The sequence below is a fragment of the Lissotriton helveticus genome, chromosome 7 (genome assembly GCF_964261635.1).
Source record: "Lissotriton helveticus chromosome 7, aLisHel1.1, whole genome shotgun sequence".
Classification (NCBI taxonomy): Eukaryota; Metazoa; Chordata; class Amphibia; order Caudata; family Salamandridae; genus Lissotriton; species Lissotriton helveticus.
In genome coordinates, this window is record NC_136068.1 from 1173978538 (window position 1) to 1174002070 (window position 23533).

The following is a 23533-nucleotide window of genomic DNA, read 5'->3' on the forward strand; positions in this document are numbered from 1 at the left end:
CACATTGAAACTTGAAGTGTGTGTATAGGGCTGATAATAATGAAAACCAACAAGCTAGCCATACATTGCAGAGTTGAGTTCTTAATTAGCAAAGTGAGCCTCCTCTAAACACACATACACACACGCATATATATATAATACCTACTGGCTGTCGCCAGTAAGCAGTAATAGTTAGGACCTAGTTTCCATGTGAATAGCGTTTTTTGATTTGCTAATAATTTCGGGGCCGTTTTATGAATCTTCGCTAAATTTCCAAAACTAATGGGCCATTCACTACTGCTGTTGTGTTGAAAGTTTCGGGGTGAGCCATCAAGCGGGGGCCGATAAAAAGGGGGGTTCCAAAATGCCTTTTCTCCATGTTAATTTCCATAGGAAACTTTAGTCACGGCTACAGCCCGAAATGCTGAAGGGAATTACAACAATTTTGGCAGAAAGATAGCTCTTGGTCCATCTCCCTGGATGTAGAAAGCAATGCTGTCTCCTACACAAGGCAAGAGTTGGCCGTGACTGCGGGGGCTTCAGGCACGCCCCGCGGTCCCCAAGGAGATGGCCATGCCTGGGGGATGGAGTCCCCCGGGCCAAAATCGGCGTCTCCCTTCCCGTTCCATTTAATAAAAAGATGAAACCATGGGTCAGGCCCCGGGGGATGGGGTCCACGGGGCCCAAAAGGGTCATGGAAAGGGGGGGCCACACACCCCTCCTTCCTCAAATAAAATAAAGTCAGAGCTGGCAGCTCGCTGGAGGCCCCACCCCCTTTCTCCAATACTCTGCAAGCATGCCTCCTGGCGCACTCTTGGTTGGGTATTGAAGTCCCCATCGCTGCTGAGGGTCCTTAGGGGCCAACTAGTCCACCTGTTACCTCAAGTAAGCCCCTCACAGTGGGATTGCTGAGAGGTGGTTGGTCGCAGGCCACGCTCCTTTCTCCACCACTCTGCAAACGCGCCTCTCTGTGCCATGCTGGTATGGGGATAAGGTCTCCTTGCCTCCTGAGGGCCTAAGGACTAAAGTGGACTTCATCACCTCTCAGCAATCCAGCTGTGTGGGACTTACTGGAGGTAAGAAGAGGGCTAGTTGGTTCCCACGGACGTACTTGGGGGCCAACTACCCCTCCCATTACTCCAGTAAGTCTCATACAGGAGGATTGCTGAGATCCGATAGCAGGCCTAATTGAGGGATAAAGTCCCCTTTGCTCCAGAAGTGCTCCTGGTACCTCTTATAAGTCCTATGCAGCGGAAATCCTAAAAGCTCATTGGAGGCCCAGCCCCCTTTCTCCACCACTCTGCAAATGTGACTGCTAGTTAAAAAAAAAACGTAGAAATTCACAAAAAAAAAAGTTACAGGGACGTTGTAATTAGAAATTAGCATTTAAAAACCTTAGAAATTCACTGAAAAAAACAAAGGTTACAAGGACGTTATAGTTAGCAAATCGAATTTAAAAAACCTTAGAAATTCCCTAAAAAACCAAAAGTTACAGGGACGTTATAGTTAGGGTCAGATTTTACTCATTCCAAACCCAAGAAATTTAGCCGTTATAGTTACCTGAGTTAACTAAAACTCGCACCTGCGCAATGTACTGATTATGACGACCTCACATATTACATCACTCATGACATGGCCAATGACATCACAGATGGCATCTCAAATGACATCACTCATGACATCAGGGAAGACATCATCCACAGCATGTCTGACACACTCACACCCCTATAGAATCTTTCATACACCCACTGACCATGTCATCAGTGATATATATGTGCAGTGCATTGCAGGGGCGTGAGTGATAGTTCACTATAACGGCTGAATTTCTCTGGTTTTGTGTGAGCAAAAACTGACCCTAACTATGACGTCCCTGTAACCTATGTTTTTTTTGTGCGAATTTCTATGTTTTTTTAAAGTCTATTTGCTAGCTATAATGTCCCTCTTTGTTTTTTTCAGTTAGCCAAAAACGACTTCTAGTAATTGGATTTGTAGGAGAATCATGCAATTAAAACTACTTTTTTCCAATTCGGTTCTGTTGTCTAATTTAATGCCACCCATAACTTGATGCCTTTAGCAAATAACAGTTCACCAATATGGGCAGGTTTTCTCTGCCATCAACAGTTACAACTACTTTGGGCCCTACAAGACAGACCCAATCAGGTGTGATAACCTTATCTATTTGAAAACATACATCCTTGTTTGTCTTTATTGTGACGCACACCTTGGTTTCTCTTCCTCAAGCATTGTGATTAAGAGCAATCACTTTACCCATGGTCTTGACACCTTAACCTCTAACACCTGACTCCTTTTCAGGGACTTGTTCTGGGAAAGACTTCTTCAGCAGGTTTTACCTTTTCTGCACGCCAGATTTCCCACTGTTTTCTAGATCCTATTATATGCTGGTAATAAGGCTATATGCCCCTTGATACTTCTATTCACTGTCATGATGCATGTGCTTTGGCTTTAAAATGGAATTGGCAAAATTGGTTTCATGCACCAAAGCCCTGGATGTTTAATATCCTGTGGGACGCAATGTGGAGTGACAGAACCACATACATTACAAACATAGATGGCTGCTCCAATTACCACTGTGCTATGGCTAGGCTGCATTTTAAAGGCACTACAGCAACACATGCAAAGAAAAAGTGCATTAGCCTTGGAAGAAGACCTTTTTTTAATAGAATAATAAGTCACCCTTAAAGAGTGTCTTGTTTAAGCCCACAAGGCAGAGATTCTAATCTATAAAATGGCATGCTATACATTTAGCAAGTGTGCCCTCACAGTGACCGAAGGCATCAAAGCTATTTCTACTCTGTACGTTCAGTTGTGTTTTTCATAATACACAGTTGGGTGTGATTGAAATATTTATGCCCAACTTCATTTGGAACTATGCTAAAAAAGTGAATAAAATGTATTTCAATCTTCAATTTCAACATCTGATTTAATGGTGAATTCAGATCTTTTATAACTTAAGTGTGAAAGCAACTCTGTAAAAATAAGCTTTTCTCTGCCTGTGCCACAACTGGCTTCAGATTGGTTCTGACTCTCACCAGACCTTCAGAGGCCTGCACACAATCCTGGCTGAAGTTGAGGAAGCTGTCTGGCAGAGGATAATAGTCTGGCCTCTGGGCCCAGGAAGGAAGTAGTGTGGTCAACAACTGGCCACTTAAAGGGATTAGCAATCTGGAAGGGTACAGGAAATCCTCAACACTTCTGTCAACTTGAATGGCTTGACAGGATCAGCTCTCAGTCATTTTCAGAGCCTCCTAGATCCTTTGGGTCTACCCCCAGCAGGAGGAAGAATGAGTTCTGATCCTGCCAGGTGGGAGGAGAGCTCATCTAAACAGGAGAGTGGCTAGGGAGCTGGAGAACGGTGTGCCAGATGTCAGAAGGGTTCTGCAATCTGGATACAGTGGCACTTGTTTGATTTTACAGTAAAACAAAGAGGAAATTCTGCAGAAGGAGGGGGTATAGGTTGAGAAAGTAGCCAATACTTGGTAAGGGAAATTCTTTATTCAGTGGCTAGAGCACCGGGTAAGATTGACAACTCTCCTCCTCCTCCTCCTCCTCCTCAGAGCCATAAAGATTGCAGCTCTAGAATAAAGCCCTAGTGAAAGAAAGAAGACGTTTAGCTTCATGTCTCCTGTTAGAAGACATTGATTCAGTTACTCCTGACTCCTGCTGGCATCAAGCGACTTGAAAGGCGCTCCAAAGGTCAAGTGATTAGCCTCCTGTCTACCTACCCCAGGGACTCAAAAAAGCAGAATGGTTCCTAAGTCTAAGATGTGCCAATTGACCACAGAGTACTGGATCCTGAAAGAGCCCTGTCTGGAACAGAGCTAGGGCCTAGAGGTCTAGCATAAGAACCTGGAGGGAGAAAGGGCCTGTATGACTGGCCAAAAAGATGTTTCACAGGTGCTGGAGAAAAAGTCGGTCATTTGTTTCCTCCAGATGACCAGGTTGTGGTTTTGAGTATTTCCCATGAATATTGCACCCAATGTAAGCAAGAAAACCAGGTGTTTTGCCAGGCTGAAAACCGGTACAAGGGGACCTTGAGGACAAGGTATTTAGTCTTCTGAAAACCTGCCCAGTAACGGCTTCCAGCTTGTTGGCTTGCAATATTTGAGAACTAAATATATAACCATGCCCACATGATAAACTCTTGGACTGTGGTGAGGTAGCAAATTTATCTGACCTCCGCTCCTCAGTCATCCTGAAATCTCACCTAGCTCCCAGTCAACTATTGCGTATTAATGATGCTTTACTTTTGCTAGGTACTTTTACTTTAAACTTTAACAATTCATGTTTCTGATTCCATTATCCAATTATCTCATTTTAATTATCTCTGAGCCTTTTTCCTCATTATACTTTTCTCTGTTTGAAGTTGTTGGTACTGCCATAACTTCACACACATTCCTTTGTGGATTGCTCGTTGCTTGTGCCATAGCTAATGAAGATTGGGCAGGGATTCTCCCTGAACTGTGTTTTGACCAAACCAGTTTGTGTGTATTAAGTTGGTAGGGGTTACATCCTCCCAAATAATAAACCAATTTCTTGCAATTCCCATCCATAAAACATTTTTTTAAATGTGTTTTACCCCTGTCGTCTTTAACAGGTTGCAATAAGAAACATTTAATATGAGCTGGGGTATTTGCCACTTTTGACAGCAGGTAGTTTCTAACAATAAATGACTGTTGCTATTGGAATTTATTCTGCATGAATGACATTCTTCTACTATTGAATAGGTGGGAATTGAGAGTATTATTTTTTTGCATCTTTATCACATTTGAGTGGTCTAAAGCAATTTAACGGTGAGCCAAATTTTCATTCGCAATGCTTTGCTTCATCTCTGACCTAAAATAAACAAATCCTGGACTCTGAAAGCTCTGCTGTTAACTTTACAAGTAGGTTACTCACAGTAGGCATCTAATGCCACACTGCTAGTAGACTGTTTTACAGCTCAGTTGTTGTCAGTCCTAAGCACCTAGGCAGGAGTAAAAGGTGAAGTTACAACTATATCTATGTACCAGTTTGAAACTGAGATCAACTTTACTATGTAATATACTACTCTAGGAAAACTGAGAGGAGATAGACCTATCAAATATCAGTGATAGAGTGACAGTGAAGATCTAATGCTGTTTCTTATCAACGGTACCATTCCTAAAGATACTTTCTCCATATGATGGCTGTCCACACAGTTGAACAGTGCTAACATAACTATGGCCTGCTAGTTGCCTGGAGGCTCCGTACTGCCTCCAGGCAGAATCAATATCTTCACCTGTTCCAAAGGTTTGGCATTGTGAAAGTATCTGGTTCTAGATCAACATCTGTTTGTTTTTAATTATTTCTCTCCAAGGTGTTTCCACTTATATGTTTCCTTACGGTGCAAAATTTGGTGCAATTTGTAAATTGTCATAAGTTACTTTTCCATTATCCAGTCCTTGTATGAAGATTTGAAGCTCCCTAATGATCAAGCTCCTTCCAAAATAAAATGATTTGACCACCATCCTTATCTATCTATAACTGATGCAGTTCCAATCCTTGACTGCACTTTCGTACAAGTCTTGCTTTGGTTAACTATGGCCTATGAAAAAGTCTGTTTTCATTTGGTGCAAGTTAAGGGTGCAGGAAAGTTGTCTTTTCTTGCATTTTAGTAGAAACCTTCCATTCCAGTCTTTCGAAATTAAGCTGGGAGAGGTCTCAACAATACTTGTATCATATCAAATGTTTCTTGGAAGGTTTCAGTGTTTTTTCAATGTGATGTCTATATTTTAAAGTGAGCAGCAAACTCTTTATAGTTCCATTGAAGGGGGGTAGGGGGCAACCGAAACATAAGTAGAGGATTATTTTTCTTTTTTTGGTTAAAGGAGGTAGTGGGACGTTGGTGAAGCCAACATGTTTCCAGTATTTCATAATTGTTCCTCACTGTGACATCTACTCTCTGTTTCCACATGCTTAAATCTAATGTCCTCTAGGGTAGGAATCCAAAACCTTTTCACCTAAGTATTTCAATTATGCAATTGCGTCAAGATCAGGCTTTATGTTGCGCAGCACCACACCAATGTACCTAAATTACTTTTTTGCCATTTTGGTGACATTAGGAACTGTGTGTTCCCCTCAGATTTCTTCAGATGCCTGTTGTCCAGTCCAATGTTTGAATTCTTTTTCCAGATCTATTATTGTCGATCTTTTGGACTTTCCATGCAATTCTGCATAATTATCTGCTAGATTTATAGTATGAGGGTGTTCCTTGTTTTTTGGAGGTTTTGCCATTGATTTCTAACTTAATACTGCTGATGTCTGTATCTGCCTCACAGCACATGTAAAGTCGCAACAGAAACCTTATATATATATATATATATTGCTATTTGTGTTTGTACGAACCTAAGCCAAACTTTTCAAGAGCTTTCTGAACTTTGCATAATTTCACCTGATTTCAAGGCAGCCAGAGGTTTGTTGTCCAGTCTCATACCCAATTACTGCCAACAGGTGCCTCAGATCTTACTCTTACAGCTGTGAACTCAAATCATGATGATGTAATGTAATCCAGCGGAGAATATATTGTTGCTCTGATCGACAAGTTCATATGTGTGATGAATAAGTAATGGATAATGTGGTTTGCCAGAATTTCGGAATTTGTCCACCTCGGACGTCTATCTGTGCAGGCACAAAGGAGTGGTTGGCACAAAGCCAGAATATGTAGTTGCGTCCAAGCTCTATGGGCTCCATCTTAGCTCTGTTTTGAAAGTTGGTTCCGTCCCTGCTGGTGGCTAACTTAACCAGGGTACCGATGATTGAATATGGTCTGCACGCCCAGTCTACATTGGCCCAGGATTCATATCTTCTAGATGTGACAAAAAAAATAATCAATCATTAGAAACAGCTAAAATGAAAACTCACAAAAGTGTTTTTTTTTTAGGATTCCTCTTTAACAAGTCACAAACCGTTGCTGATCTGCATGAAATGTGTCCGTCTATCCTTTCATATAAAATAGCCTTCTTGAATCAGTAGCTCGTGGACTATTTGTAGTTCTCTGGCAACCTGGAAGTAGCTATTCTCTGTGCAGCCCACCTTACCACATTACAAGCTTTTACTTGGTCAAAATGATGTTTGCCCGCATTGGGACAAATATGTGTGTCTTAATTACCAAATAGATTTAACACTGATTTCTGAGTGATAATGTGGCATTAGAGAAGTTTATAACTAACATTATTACTTTGGTGCCAGTGACATTATAGTTATGGTTGTTATTACCATGTACGTGCATTCCAAATTAACTAAGCATGTTTTACATTACTGCTGGCAACTCTGCCTGATAAACTGAGGTGATCACTACTAGTAATATTTCATATATAGTGGCAACTAATGTAATCTTGTCTGATGTGGTCACAATTACAACACTAATAATGTTTTCAGCTTGGGATGATTTTCATTGAACAGAACTAGCTCTTATCATAAAAAAAAAAGAGTGGGGACTCTTGGTCTCAAACACCAAATGTGCCCTCTGTCATATAGCGTTGCCCTATTTTACCCACATTGCAAGTGAGAAGACAGTGGGCCACACGCTCACTTTACGCTATCTGTGGACATAACAAACCAGAAGAGGGCATCGCTGGCAGCTGAACTGATAGAAAACCAAAGTATATTCTCCAGCCCTCATAATATACTCCGTTTTACAGCAAGTGCCTGAGCGAGAGTATCATCCGCAGGTCAGAGGCAATCAGTCACAGCATCAGACTGGAAATGCTCACTGTATTCTCTATTAACCTCAGCGCCGAGGATCAGGTTAGTGTCACTGCTGCTGCAAAAACCAGAGAAATAGCTAGAAAAGCAAAATGTACACATTTCCTCTCACTTGTGTTTGCCGAGCACTAACCCTCCTTGTAAAGCTCGTATGCCTCAGACAAACTTTCATTTTTTAAGACATTTTTGAAGTTCCTTTTAGATTATAGAGATTTTTGACCCATTTTTATTTCATGCACTTTCAAAGGTCTTCTGGTGTTAGCTCAATTTAATAACAATGAATTCTCTCTTGCAAATTATACAATGAATGTACACTGTTTACCCTCTAAAACTAAAGGTAAGTCTTGCCAGAAACACTACAGGGTACAGGTAGGCTTTCTTCCTGTCGGCCGGAGGCTGATGGTGATATATGAAGGAAAACATCTAATTATCGTATTGTTGAAATATTTTTTATGACAAACGATGACGGTATTTCGTGTTTGAATTAAACAGTAATCGAAAGCAAATCTTATTTGGTGGCATGTTGCAAAAATCGTGCATTACGTTACATAACGATGAGGGGGATACTAATCCAAGACATACATAATTGGGATATTTCGGGGTCTGGGAGGGGCCTCCTAGGCCCACAAATGCTACAGCTTCACAGCCTTCAGAGGCGTCTACAGAAGCGTTATGAATGGGATGTATAGGGCATGTCAAGTGGTTCTGTGGTTTGTTTAATTATTTGCACAGTTTTTATAGCGTGGGCTCGGTTGCATTGGTATCCAAGCACTTTAAAAGGGACGAGGATGTTATATGAAAAATAAGTCTACGCATACAAAACAGTGTGACAAGTGTGAGAATGCGCAGTGCAGTAGACGAGCAAAAGATGTCTGGTTTCTGGAAAGTGCGCTATTATATACAAACTGTAAACGCAAGGGCATACAGGTCAGCACATTTTTATTTTGGATTAGACACTTTACAATATGAAGTGCATTGATTTATGAGTGCATAGAAGATGCAGTGATATTTCTTACAGGAGACCAGGGACCTTCCAGTTAGAGTGCATGCAGGATTCTGGAGCTGGCAGGAGGAGCCAGATTGGGTTCAGTATTAGGACTCAATATGTAACCCTAGGGGGTTAACCTAAGAAGAACTGAGCAGAGTTCAGGTTCTCAAATCGGGCTTCACTGCCCAGCTCATTACTTATTTTTGGGTGCACTGGCTGGGAACACAGGGGTTTTCCTGAAATCAGGCCTGGCTAATCGAAAAGCTGATTTAGAATGGAAATTGCTTTATTTCTACTTATGGTTAGTTCGATTGATGGGTATGTGGAATTGTTGAGTCGAACAGCTGTAAGTGTGATGTGTGCCGTCATAAACGTATATCTTATATAGATAAGGAATGAACCCACATGAGTAAGTAATGCAATACTTTATTAAACTCTTATAGATCGTTTCGAATTCCATCCCTTGTGGCTTTATTCTTTTCTATTTTAAATTTCAGCATTGTACGGTCGCCCTGCTGACTCTACCCAAATATTCTCGGGGTGGGGAGGGGGAGAGGGTGGCGGAAAGAAGGCCCAGAGCAGATTAACCGATGTGAATCAAAAGTAGTGCGCACAGATCCTAAATGTGCGCTGCAAATTTAAATACACCCCCATTTCATCACTCCTGTGGTCCCAGAGTCAAAGGTGGAACAGCACATCCTGATAAGTGCTTTGGTCTTTAGGTGGAGTATTGGGATGGTCTGAAGGGGACTTTACTTCCCCAACAAACTTTTTCCTCCCTTGAGACGCTTGATAAATTTCAAAATGAAGCTGGACACAAGCGCAGTACAACAACCCACCCTGATGTTTAAGGCTCTGCATGTCATGTCTCACCCCTGCCTGTCGCAACTGTTCCCACCCCATGCTCCATCACCGTTTGTGCAGTTAGTCGGCCTCCACCTCCCTACCATCCTTAAATCCCATTATAGCCTCTTTAAGCTCAGATATTTGCATGTCTTAGTCCTCGTGTTTGTGATGCTCTCCCACAGCTCAGAGTAACACCTCCCATTCTGAGTTTAACCAGGAACTCAAATCTCACCTATCGACTCTTAAAGGACCAACATGGGGCACCTGATAACCTCTCCTACCCGACACCTCGTTCATAATCTAAATTTGCACATATCTTTAAATCTGTCAATCTCTGATTGTTTCTCTTGTGTGCACTTCATATACATTGCTATCCATCCATTCTGTTGCTTATTCTTCAATGTAACTAGAGCAACTCTGCTAGGATGACTGCTGTGAGCACTTGGGTTGTGGTTCAGGGGGTGTGAGTCCTTCTTATGCAACAGTAACTTAGATGCAATGTATAAAGTAGTTATGCAGCACTCAAACAGTAATATAGTGAAAAGACAACTCAGGAAAAATCTCACACCAGTTTAGGAAAAAAAAAGTAAAACTTAATACATTATTTGAAACAAAAATGACAAAAATCCAATCAGTAGAATTGGAGCTTTCCAGTTTAAAAAATGTACGGTAAATATAGCAACTAAAAGCGCCAAGTAATTAAATGACTGGTTGGGGGGAGGGGGGAGGTGAAACTCTTCTCAAGTAGCAACCACAATCCTTCTCAGAGTTAAGTTCCAAGCAAACCCTAAATTAACCTGTGCTCAACCCTCGGGTAGCTTGGCATAGAGCAGTCAGGCTTAACTCAGAGGCAATGTGTAAAGTATTTGTGCAACACTTCAAACAGAAGCACAGTGAAAACACACCACAATGACAACAATCCAATCAGTATAACCAGTGAAATTCAATTTTTAAAGATTTTAGAGAAAGTAGCGCCAAAGGCATAAAGTGCCAACTGTGTACATCTGGTCGAGCGAGACTGAGACAAAGTCACTAGTTCAGACTCACCGTAATGGAGCAAAGTCCCCGCTGAACAAAGTACCTTTAGTCCTGGTTTGCGAAACGTTGCAAGGATCAATGTCAAAGATGTGTCACACAGTTGAAGTGATGGGACGCTTCCAAGATGCGGCAAGGCTGCTGTGTGAGGTCCTTTTGCATCGTCATGAAAGATCCCATTGACAAGGGCTTGCAATGCGAAGTATGGAGTCTGGGATGCATAGCGCAGTCGGGCAATGTGTCGATTCTGAAGAGCTGCGAGGCTGTGATACGGATTCCAGCCTCGTCATCGAGGCTGCCATTGACGAGGGATGCGGTTCTGATGTGGCAATGGGCTGCGATGCGATGTGGGTCTTTGAGGTGCTTCCAATCCATGCAGCAACAGCTACGCACTGGTTCTGCTCTTCAGTGCGCTGTATATCAGAGGAAATGTGTCGATTCTACTGGGCCCACAGCGGCTGGCAGAGCACCGTAGCCTCACTTCCAAGGGTCCAGGACTGGGGTGGCACCAGTTGGCATTGTAGACTCACAGTTGGTCCAGGTGCAGGTGCAATGCTGGTGGAGCCTTCTATCCCCGAGACTCAAGTCAGGAGGCCAGCCAACTAGCCCTTAGAGTCGCTCTGTGTGTCCGGGGTCAAGAGAGGCAGGTCCAGTCCTCACCCAGGCAAGAGGGCAGCAGGCAGCAGGGTAGCACAGCAAAGTAGAAGCACAGGAAAGTAGTAATCCAGCAGTTAGGATTTAAAATTGTGATTAGAGAGACACCAATTTGGAAATTACCCATATAAAATGTAAGACAGTAACTCCGATGCTGTCCCATGGTTAGGCTTTGTAATAGTGAAAAACGAATTTGAGTGTTTCACTACCATGACATTTAAACCTTAATGCCTGACTTTTTAAATACATTGCACCCTGCCCTTTGGGCTGTTTATGGCCTAACTTAGGGGCAATATGTGTAATAAAAATGAAGATTTAGGCGTGCTAAGAGGTTTATTTTGTAAGGTAAAAGTTGCATTTGAAAACTGCACATACAGGCTGCAAAAGCAGGCCTGAGCCCGGTTTTAAATGGGTTGCTTAAGGGAGTGGCACAATATGCGATGTAGGCCCATTGCTAGCATTTAATTTACAGTCCCTGAGTTCCTGTAGTACAACCTTACTAGGTACTTGTCAGTAAATTGAATGTTCCAATTGTGTGTAAGACACTTTTACCATGTTTAAAGGAGAGAACAAAAGCACTTTAGCACTGGTTAGCAGTGGCAATGTGTGCAGAGTCCCAAGGACAACAACAATTCAGCAAAACAGCAGGGGTGAAAGCAAAAGGTTTGCGGGTGACCCTGCGTAGACGGCCAGGTCCAACAACTACTATATCTGTCAACAAATACAAATCAATGGAAAATCAAGAACCCACAGTTTCATATGGCTGCTTCTGTTTCGATAGCAGTATAGATTAATATGATGGTTTGCATCAGTGTCCAGTATGATAGACTATTAAAACTCCAACATTACCAAAGCATATGGCTCAGCTCACTTAGTTTTTGATTAGTGATTAAATCGTGTGCAGGCAGAAGAAGCAAACACCCAGGGGCCTAAAAAGAAATTGCCTCCATTAGACTGCTTTCTTGCTTCTATTGATTTCCCATGTTTTATCTTCATCAAGAAAGCAACACTGCTAACCTCCAGCTGTTATTACAAAGTGAAGAATGCATACCTTTATTTGAAACAGTCACACTGAACTAGTATGGGCCATTCCTTCTAACAACTCAGATATACTCAAGTGGAGGGCTCACCTAGATGAAAAGATTCCTCAGTCTTTAATGTACGAAAACATCTGTCTGTTGATCTTTTGGTAAACTTTCAATTTCCTATGCTTTCTTGGCTCCTCGTTATTTTGTGCTCTGGATGCTGGCACACTGATATCTTGCTGTTGTGTGATCCCTCAACCTAGATTAGCTCAGGTGCCTCACAACCGATTGCACATAATGCAAAGCATAAGAGTCTCCCACTGTGCCAGTTGCAAATGTGGAACATGTGGGGTTTAACCCCCTTCTCAGTTGCCCCCAAAGACAAATGTTCACGTGCATTCATTACCATCACTCATGTGTGACCTCTAGTTTGTGTGTTTCCATGTCTGTATCTCTTTCTAATAATTTTTTTTATTTGCTTGCTCTGTGCTACCATATACTCATCTATGACAAACATGCTGTGTTTTAGAGCCTATCTTTTTTCTGAACATTATACACGCTGAAGGGACACAGTGGGCTAGCTAATTAGGAGGAACATCAGATCCTGTACCCCATTATAAACTAGGACCCTGTCAGGTTCCAAGCCAATGGAAGGTAACTTAAGTGGTTCGGCAAAGATATCCCACTCTCCTCTTCTCAGGAGGTTGCTCAGGGCCTCTTGTAGGCCTGCCTATAAGGGAGACTGATTGCATGGCATGGTTATTCCAACCACGTAAAAGGCATTGATATGTTATTCTCTGCTGCAGTATGTTGACCTCCAGTCCCTAGTTACTGCAAATTTGTGATATTCTTGTGTCCTTGCCCTGTATGTCCCACAGACAACTTCCTAAATCTGTCCTATAGATCTCCAACAATGACGGTCTATTAAGCTGACATGTCCCAAAGACCATGTATCAGGCCTCCTTATGTGAGAGGCCCATGAGAATACCCTTTGTTTTGGAGTACATTTGGCATATTGATATTGTTTAGAAAGGGCACAGTAGTAACTAATACTGTGCTGGAATTTGAGACTATTCTAATAGCACCCTCTCACGTCACATAAGTAATCTGCGCCACAAATATCTAAACATCAAGTCCCTGTGATCTTTCCAGGTCTGAGTTTCCAGTCTTATATCTTTCATCACATTAGGTTAGTTTCTCTTCTTACTGTTAAGGGATCCCAAATAGTGGTTGCAATAGAATATCGCCGGTATACTAATTCAATGTAAACATTTTGACAGTGTTGGAATTATAATTAGGGCTCCCACTTTTATGGTATTTATTTTTGGAATATTTCAGTCTGCCTTTATCCATATTTATTTTTTTACTAACTTATCTGTATTTATCCATATTTATTTTGTGTTTTGCGGTAAATGAAGTCCTAAAATCGTACATTTCCATATTTATTTAACTAATAGATGCCCACATATTCTTTGATGTCTGTCATGTTTTAGCTGTTTAAGCTGCCAAATATAACATCAAAATAAACTCACTGGTAAATATAGCATTATACCACAAATGTATGTTGACATATGCCGTTCGTTACGGAAAGTTAATCCTGTTTTTTAATTTCCAGTGCTATCTATCTCCTCAGTTGTAGGCCTACAATTCATGAAAGATGTCTGTGAGAGTCACTTAAAAGAAGTCCAATTTTTTTTTTTCCCACTATTAAAAATAAATGCAGACATAAAACACATTGTTTTTTGTCTGTAAAAATGGAAAACTGGGAGCCTTAATTATAATGTACTCACTGACGGTGTATCCGGCCTTGCCCAACTCAACATCAGATACAGCAATATAGCCTTGCACCGCTGAAGGATTCTGAGCTCCAAAAAGATACTAAGTCTGAAGGGAGCAATCTTGGCCTGGTTAAGGTGCCAAAATTATCTGACCAACAAGAAGACTTTCTTTTTTAAATTTCTCCCACTCTGAGCTTTTCCCACCAAACCAAATGGTTTCAGCTGGACCTTGTCCAATGCCTATCCGACTGTGTGAGGACTTGCCCAATTACATGCTGCTGCCTTGCCCTACTGAATGATTTTGACTTCCGGAAAAACGACAAAGTCTCAAGGTAAAACATCCGACCAGATCCCACCAGATCTATCCTGGTTAGTTTATCCGAACTGAGCTCCATCAAGGCCAGCCAAAAATTGCCCCTAGCTTCCGGTCTGCAGCGAACATTGACTACCATTTGCACTTTCTGACATTATTTTACTTTACATCTTTAAAAATTCATATCTCCCGTTCTCATTATTGAAGTTTTGTTGTTTTGGTGTCATCTTGTTCATTACATTTTGCTTTCTCACACCCACTCTCTGAAGTTTCTCAATTCAGACTTGAACATAGGAGTGTTACTTACCTTTTCTCTTATGAAGGGTTTCTGCGATTCAGCAGAACCAATTAACCTTGCGAGGTCAACTCACTACTAGTAGACCCACACTCAAAAGTGCTTCCAAAGGGACACACCGCCATTTAGCATAACACAAAATGATTCAATATACAGATGTATTGTTTTCAGTAATTCAATTAACTTTACCATTAGTTTATACTCATTTCATTTTATAAAACTTTATTCGGTCACTAATGTAGCCATAAAAGTACGAGCATATGATAAAATAACATATTAAAACCAAACAATCACTGCATATCAATTCATCATAAAATCACATTACAAATAACAGCATTGAAGTGAAAAACACATGTCCAGCCAGGATAATAAAAGCACTATTAAATATTTGTGGAAAGAACATGGTTAGTCAGAATGCAGAATACCCCTAGAGTGAACCGCAGCACGCAGAAATGAGCTGACACAGAAGCACGTTTCAATATCTGGTAACTTCCTTAACTTCTTATACACTAGCCTTCACCATGTTTGATTTCTGATCTTCAATAAGGGGACCAGGTATTGCTTGGTAAATCTTATGTAATAACAACAAAAGAAAATACAGTGCAGCATAGGTTGACCAGAGTGACCATTACAAAGGCACGGTTGAACATCGAGCTTGTGCGAATAGTCTAAAGGGAAAGGCAGCAAATATTTCACAGTGTCAGCCATAAACCAAAGTAATAGTGCTCAATCCCATCTTCCTCCAACATCCTCCGGATTACTAGTAAGGGGCTTTTCTGGGCATAATTACTAATAACTTGCAACCGTGGGCTTATGGGCTTCCAGCATATAGTCCTGTACTTGTGCTAATAGGAGGGCTTGGACGTGTTTTTTCCAAGGTAAGGTGTGGAGTGCGGTATTAAAAAAGGCATTGGTTAAACTAATTTCCTCAAATGCGTTCTATAAGTAAGCCAGCCAGGGTTTTGACAAACCTTTATCCCATGCTAGGAAGTTAATAATTATATCCCTTGTGAGGGCAGCTTTCTGCGTTTTCCACACAGACAACCAAAGCAAGGGCGGGTACGAAGTCTATCAATCGTATATCCTAGGCCCAGTTCGTTATGGCAAAGAAAGTGTGGAGTGACGGCGGGCACACTATCTTCCTGGAAAAGCAGTTTCCCTCTATTTGGATAGCCGCACTCTTACCCATGCCCCAGATCTCCGCCCCATAACACGCCACTGGGACACACAGGGAGGTATATATCTTGATCGATGGACGTCTGCCTCCCAGTGGTGAGGGGAGACGAGTAGTGATCCAACCACCCGGGATAGCGTCTCCCTATGCTTTACTATGTTTGGGGCCCAAGAATCTGCTGCACTAAAAGTAACCCCGAAGTATGAAAAAGTGCTAGTGCTTGAAAGGAGATTGGAGTCCACTGTGATGCTAACATTTTGGACCGCACACCATTATAAAAATTTCGTTAAATTTGTTGAAGATCAAGACTGCCTGTAAAGTGTACATATTCATTATTAATAATAATCTGTGTATGTTACTTGCAGTTGTCTGAGTAAATCTGTTCACTCTACAAGCTCAACTTCTCAGTTCTCTTCTTGTGTCATTATGTAGTAGGCATCTAATGGTCACTTTCAGATGTCTTTCTGATCATGTCCAGTGATAATGTATATGCATATAAGGTATTATTGTTGCTCATCCAATAATCTAGTTGTTTGGCCTTCATGGATTAGTGATATTTCACAATAACGTTTTAGTGCTATACCATGTGGCTGAAAAATCTATTCTCAGGGTTTCAGGCCTTTAATGTCCAGGGTTATATCTGAAAAAAATTATCTTGTGTATACAATCAATGAAATGTATCAGAATCTCCACTTACAGAATTGTTGCTTTAACCAACATGGCGACACATTCCCTTTTTTCAAATACAAGTTTCTTTTTATGGGTGTATGATTTTACCAATACATTTTGTGATTTGCTTGTATGTTAATTAACAAAATTTCAAATATCAGTCAAACTCACTATCATTAGGTTTCTCCCTTGATAACAAACTGAATGCGAATCTACATATAAAAGCAATGGCAAAGAGTACACACTTTTAATTATGCCAACTCAAATCCACCACTTGAATCTTTCCCACGCTTGATGTAAAGCTAGCAATTCAAGCTCTGATGATATCCACCTGGAATATAATATGAGCTTGCTTTTCTCAATGGCATTCTTGCAATTCGACTTGCCCCATTACAATCAGTTTTAGACGCAGCAGCCAGATTATCTCCAACTCCAGAAAATTAGATGATAAAACACTGGTTCAAATATCATTAAGTTGGATACCATGGGAAGCCTTCATTATCTGCCTCCATCATCTGTACATTTACGCCTCCTCTGTCAATATGTGTATCCACACGAGCATTTCCGTATATATCTATACACATCTGACTACTTGAATGTGCTGTATGTAATTAAAAGATCACTTTAAGTATTATTTTATTTATTCAGTCTCTTACTTTTGCCCGTATCTATGTAACTTCACAAGATATCTCTGATTGTAAAGCACGGTGACGGTTATATAAACTGTGTTTGTGCTATTTCAAGAAATATATTGGGATATTAATGAATGTTTTGCTCTTCAATGGTATATGTGTGCAATACTGTACTGCTCAGGAGTGGGTGAGCCTATCCGCAGAGCTCTTCACGTCATGCTGCTGCAATGGACATTCCAAGGAGTGCTTGCTGAAGTGACCAACAGAAGAAGAGAGACCATGTTAATAAACACAAGATAGTTGTCATTCTTTTGGTTGTGTTTCGTGTCTGTATGGACATTTGACAAATAGCTGTTCGTTTTCATGCTGCTACTGTGCACCCTCTCTTCCTTAAGTATGTGTGTTTGAAGCAAACTGAAGATCCACAATATGCATGTTTTGTTTATTGATCAGGGGAAATGTTGTAGAAGTCAAATTGCTGTGACTATGGGTATTTTCGTGGAGTTGTGCATTGACCCTCTACACCCTTTAAAAAAAAAAAAGAAAAATACGATTGTTGACTCTTGTATCACATCTGTGTTTAAAACATGTTTTTGCAGTTCAGGAAGCAAGAAACTTAATTCCAATGGATCCCAATGGGCTTTCAGATCCATATGTGAAGCTAAAGCTGATCCCTGACCCCAAGAGTGAAAGTAAAAAGAAAACCAAGACCATTCGCTCGAGCCTGAACCCGCACTGGAACGAGTCCTTTACGTTGTAAGTCTGAAGCCCTCTGGTGACACCCTGCTTGCTTTCAGCTCGATTGCTTTTTCATTGCCAACACTGCTAAAATAAATGGCCCTGACAGCCGTGTTCTGCTTTCTTACAGCAAACTCAAGCCAGCAGACAAAGATCGACGGCTATCAGTGGAGATTTGGGACTGGGACCGGACAACGAGAAATGACTTCATGGGCTCCTTTTCTTTTGGGGTGTCAGAGCTTATCAAAATGCCAGCTTGTGGATGGTGAGTGGATGATTTGTGCAACATGCAAAATAATTGTGGATAAAATAATAATAATTATAATAAAGATACTTGTATAGCGCGCAGCTACCCCATGGGGTGTCCCGGCGCTGGTACGGACAACAGTAGAGATAGTGGTCACTACGACTAAAGAGACAAGTTTTCAAGGCCTTTCTAAATTCCTGTTTGGACTGCAATGTGCGCAATTGAGGAGGGAAGTTATTCCAGCATTTAGAGGTCCTCACCTCGAATGTTCCGCCCCCAACCCATTCTGGCTTTTGCGAACCGGGGATTAAGGTATCGTTTGTGGTTATACCTAAGAGATCTGTTCTGCTGGTAAGGATGAAGTCTCTTTCTCAGGTAGTTGGCCCTCTTCTTTGAAATGCCTGAAAGGCAAGCGTAAGGGCCCTAAATTCGTTGCGCTTGGCCACAGGTAGCCAATGCAACTGTCTCAGGTAAGGGGAAATTTGTTTGCGAAGAGGGACCTTGCAGACCAGTCTGGAAGCTGAATTCTGCACTATCTGAAGTCTACGGATCAGTCCAATTGGCAAACCCATTGGCAAAGACCGTTAGCATAATCAAGATGGGAGGTGATTAGGGTATGCACAACGGTTTTGCGTGCTGACTCAGGCAAGAAATCAATACATTTTCTAATGTTTTTTATCTTGCAGAAGCAGACCACGGATACCTGTTGGATATGGGTAGCAAGGGACAGGTCTTTGTCCAACCTAACTCCTAGATTCTTAACTGAATCCTTAGGAGTGGGTGGGGGAATCCTAAATCTTAAAGACTCCTATTATCAAGATACTATCAAAGTAGGGTGTTCTCAGTCATTCCAAAACAGGACTGTGTGCTTAACACCTTTAAATGTGTTACAGCGTATTATGGATCTTACTGGTTGATTTACTCTCCTATTTTGTGGTTGCTTAGATTGTATATTGTGCTGTTCTCCTATGTGGGGGTTGAAACGAAGGAAATGGAACAGGTTTGCACTATGAAGTACATCTGCATATGCTGTAGGCTACCACCTCGGATAGGTCATATTCTCCAATGCCGGCTTGTGCAGCTGGGAATAGTTCAATAACCAATCAAACATGGCAGACTTGTGCAATTAGCACAGTTAAACCTGTTTCTGAACACTGCATGCAACGTGAACAGTAACATTCATAGTCTACGTTTACATCACAGTAGTACAACTGCTTACAGTATAGAGTGAGGTTTGGGTCAAACCCCTTCAACCATTGGCTTATCTAGATCAGCCTATTTTGGCTATTGGCATGACACATTGTCCACATTGTCAATCATACCTTTGATCAGGCCAGAGGAGTGTTACTCTCTCACTGCCATGTTATTGACTGTTTGTTTTTATCCTTCCACCTACTCCTGCGAATGAAACAGGGGCTACCCTGCATCTACCAACAATACACAGCAGTAACACTTTTTGTCCCATTTAGGTCCTTATCTCGCACACTCTGTATACAGAAAGCAACCCTTTTTTACTGTAGCAGTCATTTTATAAAAGCTTTTGTCATTACTGACGTGCACTTTTGACTGTCTCATTGCCTCAACTAACTTTTCACACCACCAGTACCACACCACCACAGGTACAATCCCTGTATTAACACACCACCAACACCAATACCAACACAACCTTCAATACCACACACCACCATCACCAATACCACCTACACTATATAACCACCATCATCATTACCAGAGCCATCAATAAGACAATCAATAACACCAATACCACCTCCAATGCAAACACCTAAACAACCAGGCACCACCAATACTTTAAAGCTACTGCCAACTATACCACCACCGCTACCACCACCAAAAATATCACTAACTATATCCCCACCAAATAACAATACCACACCCAACCACTAATAGGAAAGACACCACCATCAATACCACAACAATCTTTATTACTACAACACCACCGTCCGTACCAACACAAATATCTCAACCACCAGACACTACCAATACCACTAAGATACTACCAACTAAACAACCACCAGTACCACCAAAATACCTATATCACCACCAAATACCAATACCACACTCTACCACTAATAGCAAAGCCACCCCCATCAATACCACCAGCCTTTTTTTACCACAACCAATACCACGATCAATAATGGCAATACCACCGCCAATATCAGACACCACCAACACCACTAATCGTACTTCCACCAGTATCATCAATACAACAAGTAATTACAATAGCATCAATATCATCTCCATCTGTAAAACCACCACCAGTATCACCACCGCCAATGCTACCATCACCAACTAGTGCTGCCAAAGCCAATAAGTCTTGGTTGAATGTGCTGCTGCCTGGAAACACATCTGTATTTGCATGCCTTGTAACATTAAACCCATGCTCATTAGCCTTATCACATTGGCTTTGCCAGTACTTGTGTTTTTTAAGTCAAGACTGTGTTTTTTAAGTCAAGACTAACTCTTTGTTGTAGGCAGCTGAGCACAAGGTTTCTCTTAAGAAGCACTAGGGCAAAGCAATGACTTGGTATACCGCACTCAAAAGCCCATTTTTTTAAACAGTTTTTTTTTTAAAGCGTAAACTTGACCTGAATCGGGTATCAGAGCGCTTTACAAAGCACCAGTTGCATTACATGAGGACGCATTCATTTTTTGGTAGGCACGGGGAGATTTGCCTAGAATCACAGTATGTTCAGCGTCATTGCCGAGACTCAAACCCAGTTCCCCAGATTCAAGGTCGACCGCCCTAGCCGTTAGGCCAACTCCTCTCCCCCAAATTGGATGATGTTGCGTCTTTCTCACATCATATGCCTGCAACGAGGGTGCAGACTTGCTTTGTAGCCATCAAAGCCTACATGCATAGACATGTGGAGTCCTTCTATATGGCCAATGTAAAGGCAGGTAATTGGCTTAATAAATGTTTTGTTCCTTTCCACAGTCTCTGGGTGCCTGAAACTGGCCCTGGCTAACTTGGCTTCAATAATGCACAGTGGCTGGAGAGCTTTGGTGCTTAACTGAGTGGTGGTCCCTTCAGCTGGAGACCGCCTCCCAGTAGACTAAAGCTAGATGCTGACTGATGATCACCTACCTTTAAGTTATGAGCAGGGCTCGACAAATCTAAAAAATTGTACTAGTCCTGCAGGTCTAGTAACTTGGAAAATCCCCTCGACCCAACTGCAACCCCCTTGACCTCGGTCTCTGAAAACGGAGCAAAAGTGACAAGTTAATAATATTTAAAGGCATCTTTATTGCTCAGTCCCTTTGTGAGCAATAAAAATGCCTTCAAAGTAAGCTTTTTTCAAAGTAAGGTTCAGTCTGTGTATAATGACCTTTCAAGAGCAGCAAATGATACAGAGGGAAATGCTTCTGTGCAGTCTATTCCTAGGGATATGGACTATGGCCTATCACAATTAACACCTTGGCTGCTAGGGAGATTATTCTGCTGTGCTGAAGAATATCTAAATTCATTGTTTCATGACAAGGTCAGCTCGTCATAAGCACACGACCAGTGTACTGCATGACGAGCTGACCTTGTCATGAGCACCGAAGGGGTTAAACATCTTTGGCAGAGGAGAAAGTGGAAAATGTAGTGCTACAAATTAAATCAGGCTCTCCAATAAATCCTTGTCCCCCGCATGTGTTACATCTGGCCCCAGAAGAGATAAGTTCCGCATTCTCTCCTGTGTTAAATCAAGTTCTGATCTCAGGAGTCTATCCAACACTCTGGAAAAATGCCTGTATTCGTCCCCTTCTAAAAAAAAAAACAAGCTGAACCCATTAGACGAAAAAAACTATCGCCCCATTTCTTGTTTACCTCTGCCTGCCAAAGTGCTTTAGAAGGCCATGAATGTTGAATTAACATCTTATCTAGAAATTAACAACATTCTCGATAACACACAACATGGCTTCCGTGCAAAACATTCCACGGAGACAGCACTGATTAAGGCAGCAGAGGAAATACGCAAGGTTATGGATGAGGGAGGAAGGGCTACCCTAGTTCTGCTTGATTTAACAGCAGCCTTTGATACCGTGAGCCATGCGGTGTTAATACAATGGTAACAGGACATAGATATCATGGGTACAGCTCTTGCCCTCCTCTCCTCTTTCCTATTGTCTAGGGAACAAATCATTTTTTGGGATGGTTACTAGGTGGAGGAATTTTTACTTCCTGGGGGAGTCCCTCAAGGCTCCGCCTTATACCCCACACTTTTTAACATTTATGTTACCCCATTGGCAAAACTAATAAAAATCCATAGCTTTACGCTGGTGTCAAATGCTGATGACACTCAGCTGATAGTGTCTGTAACTCATTTGGTGGATGTCATGGCAGCTGAATTCTCCAAGTGTACCTCTGCCCTGATGACTTGGATGAATTCCAATTTTTTAAAACTGAATTCTGACAAAACTGAAGTTTTAGAGTTTGGTCAAAAAGCTTCGATCTGGAATCAGCTGTGGTGGACAACTACAGCCGGTGTCTGCCCTATGCCAGTGAATAAAGCTAGGAATATTGGCTTTATGTTCAATAAAGATCTAGCCTGGGCTGCTCATATTAATCAAGGTCATCTGCTTGCTTTTTTATTTTGAAAGGCCTGAGAAAGATCCTCCCGTTCATTCCTCTCTCCCTGAGGAAAACAGTCATAATCGCCACGATTCTCTCTAGAATTGATTATGGCAATGCTCTTTCTCTAGGAGCAGGTGTTGCCCAATTGGCAAAACTGCTATCAATTCAGAAAGCGGCATCCAGAGTGTTGCTTAAACTACCTAAACATCATCCTACATCAAACGCGATTAAACAACTTCATTGGCTACCTGTATGGCGTCACGTCGAGTTTCAATCACTCTGTCTGGTTCACAAAGCCCTGTTTGGTTGCGCGGCAGAGGATGTACATTCTGTTTTGCCACTATCTGCCAACGAGTTCTTTGAGGTAAGCCACTCTTGGGTTGGTTAAACTTCCTAAGATAAAAAGAGCAAGATGGGGAGGAAAACGCTTTTCCTTCCTGGCAGCTAAGCTATGGAATTCAATTCCCGGCCATCTGAGAATGATTCCAAGCCGATTGCTGTTTAGGAAGGAAATTAAAACCTGGCTTTTCTCTCAGCATTAAACTTGTCAGCGTTGTGTTTAATTACTTTTCAAGACGCCTCGGCAGTAGTGTGCTCTACAAATACCTTCAGTCAGTCAGTCAGTCAAAGGAGGAAGGGGTCTAATTAATTCCGTTCCATCCCTCAAGACAGAGGGATAAACTGCTTTGGAAAGACAATGTTCAATGATCATATAAGGTCAACAGGGACCTAGGGAATCTCCTTGCTAACCTTTCCCACACCCCAAGCTTGGATTTTTGTGCAGACAGTGTGACTTTGGATGTAATTACCATTCAATATTTGCGCATTTTCACATCCA

The 23533-nt window shown here is 41.7% G+C and overlaps 1 protein-coding gene across 2 annotated transcripts in view; it reads left to right on the forward strand.

Annotated features, from left to right (window-relative positions):
- Positions 1–23533, forward strand: part of PRKCA (protein kinase C alpha) — a 1411833-nt gene that overhangs the window by 1072661 nt on the left and 315639 nt on the right. For both annotated transcript variants that reach the window (XM_078654315.1, XM_078654314.1), the window contains exons 6-7: positions 17731–17887; positions 18000–18134. In XM_078654315.1, coding sequence (XP_078510441.1) covers positions 17731–17887; positions 18000–18134 — 292 coding nt within the window. The remainder of the gene's footprint in view (positions 1–17730; positions 17888–17999; positions 18135–23533) is intronic.